General features: G+C 43.9%; 1 protein-coding gene across 3 annotated transcripts in view; it reads left to right on the forward strand.

Annotated features, from left to right (window-relative positions):
• Positions 1-2,564, forward strand: part of HINFP (histone H4 transcription factor) — a 14,574-nt gene that overhangs the window by 3,822 nt on the left and 8,188 nt on the right. For all 3 annotated transcript variants that reach the window (XM_011926939.1, XM_011926938.1, XM_011926937.1), the window contains one exon: positions 1,628-1,818. In XM_011926939.1, coding sequence (XP_011782329.1) covers positions 1,638-1,818 — 181 coding nt within the window. In that variant the 5' untranslated portion in view covers positions 1,628-1,637. The remainder of the gene's footprint in view (positions 1-1,627; positions 1,819-2,564) is intronic.

The following is a 2,564-nucleotide window of genomic DNA, read 5'->3' on the forward strand; positions in this document are numbered from 1 at the left end:
GGGATTACAGGTGTGCACCACTGCACCTGGCCAAGAACCTTCAGTTCTGTGTTTATCTTTCTTCAATAAATATTTATTACAGACTGGGTGCAGTGGCTCATGCCTGTAACTCCAACACTTTGGGAGGCTGAGGCAGATGGATTGCTTGAATCCAGGAATTTGAGACCAGCCTGGGCAACATGGCAAAACCGTGTTGCTACAAAAACAAAATAAAAATTAGACAGATGTGGTGGCGCATGCCTGTGGTCCCAGTTACTTGGGAGGCTGAGGTGGGAGGATCTCCTGAGCCTGGGGAGGTCAAAGCTTCAGTGAGCTGTGATTTTGTGCCACTGTACTCAGCCTGGGTGACAGAGTGAGACTCTGTCTCAAGAAAAAAAAAATTTGTTACATGCCTAAGCATGCCTAGCAGTGTATAGACTAACCCAAGGTGCAGTATAAACTACATAGATAACGGCTTTTTATGTTCAAATGGAACCTACATTTTAACAAGGTATTAGCAGAGTGGTGGAGTAAACCATTGGATAGGTTAGGTAAAGGCAGATTGTATGGTACTTTGAAAGTCTGGCAGGGGACTTATGATTCAGTAAGAAATAAGGAGCTTCTGGGCTCATCTGCAGGCTAAATGGAGTAGAACCATATATGGACTAGAGTCAGCTCAACATGACCCTGCCATTACCACTAGTGTGTGGCTGTGAGCAAGACAGTTGACCTCTGGAACTTCAGGTGTTTATCTATAAATGAGGTTAAAAATATCACCTACCAGCTGAGTGTGGTGGCTCATGCCTGTAATCCCAGCACTTTGGGAGGCCAAGGCGGGTGGATCACCTGAGGTCAGGAATTTGGGACTAGCCCAACCAACAAGGGGAAACCCTGTCTCTACTAAAAATATAAAAATTAGCCAGGCATGGTGGCAGGCACCTGTAATCCCACCTACTCGAGAGGCTGAGGCAGGAGAATCCCTTGAACTCGGGAGAAGGAGGTTGCAGTGAGCTGAAATCTAGCCATTGCACTCCAGTCTGGGAGACAAGCGAAACTCAATCTCAAAAAAAAAAAAAAGCACCTACCCCAAAGGGTGGTGTTGGTAATTAAATGACATAATGCAAATAAAATGCTCGAGTATGGTGCTTGACATATAATAAGTATGAAATTAAAAACAAAAAGATTTATTATCTTCATTTTGCAGATGAGAGTATTCAGAAGTTACGAGTTAAGTTCTTGACAAAGGTCATACAGCTAGTAGGTGGTGAACAATGGAGCCAGGATTTGAACGCGATCTTTCTCAAAAGCCATCTGTTTGAACCTGAGCATTGTTCTTCCTCACATAGGAATAATTCCTTCTTGTTGGGTTTCTCTGAAGCTTCCTGAGAAAATGTCTGTTAAAGCGTTTAGCTCAGTTTAGCCTGGCACACACTCAGTAGTGTTAGTTTTTGTTCTCCCTTTCCACAAACACCAGACATCCTCCAGGGATTTAAGGAATTACTCCATCCTTACTGTAAAAGTGCAGGGTTTCTCATGGGTCACTGGAACAACACGTGCTGATTCTAGGCAGGCTGCCTGCCCAGCTTTTTGCCCCCAGCAGCACCTGGGTGGAATTCTTGCAGCTGTGGATTTCTTCCTCTTCCTCTAGGGTGAAGGCCATGCCACCTCCTGGGAAAGTTCCTCGAAAGGAGAATCTGTGGCTCCAGTGTGAGTGGGGGTCCTGCTCCTTTGTGTGCTCAGCCATGGAAAAGTTCTTCGAGCATGTCACTCAGCACCTGCAGCAGCACCTGCACGGCTCTGGGGAGGAGGAGGAAGAGGAAGAGGAGGATGACCCACTTGGTAAGACAGCAGGACACAGGAAGGGGAGGAGCTCAAAGAAAGGTGGAAAATCTGACTTTCTTTTCCTTAGAGGAAGAAGGCGGCCTGAGAGAATGGTGATTTATTTTCCTAATTGTGTTTTTGTTGTATATAAAAACATTGTAAACTCATTTATAGAAAACTCAGTCAACAAGGATATAAGGAATAAATCTGCCATCCTGCCATCAAAAAGTAATTGCTGACAGTACTTTAGTGAACATTATTTTTGACATCTCTTTGCATGTGTTTACATATATTTAAATACAGATGAATATGCTTTTTTTTAAAGATATTTCTGTACAAGTTGTTGGCAACCTGTTTTTTTTTTCTTTTTTTTTTACTCTGCTAGTATTCCCAATTTTTTTTTTCTTTTACTGCAACCAGTCAGAAATGCATCTTATTTTTTAGAGACAGGGCTTCTTCACCTTGTCACCCAGGCTGGAGTCCAGTGTCATGATCATAGCTCATTGCAGCCTTCAACACTCAAGGGATCCTCCTGCCTCAGCCTCCCGGGTAGCTAGGACTGCAGGCATGTACCACCACCACACGCCAATGTTTTTTTTTTTTTTAATTTTTATTTTTTTTAGAGACAGGATCTTGCTTATGTTGCCCAGAGATCTCAGACTCCTGGCCTCGAGCAATCCTACCTCAGCCTCCTGAGTAGCTGGGACTATTGGCGTGTGCCACCAAGTCCAACCCTACTCCCACCTCCGAATTTTTTTTTTTTT

This window comes from Colobus angolensis, unplaced genomic scaffold, assembly GCF_000951035.1.
Source record: "Colobus angolensis palliatus isolate OR3802 unplaced genomic scaffold, Cang.pa_1.0 Scaffold7, whole genome shotgun sequence".
In the NCBI taxonomy this organism is placed as follows: Eukaryota; Metazoa; Chordata; class Mammalia; order Primates; family Cercopithecidae; genus Colobus; species Colobus angolensis.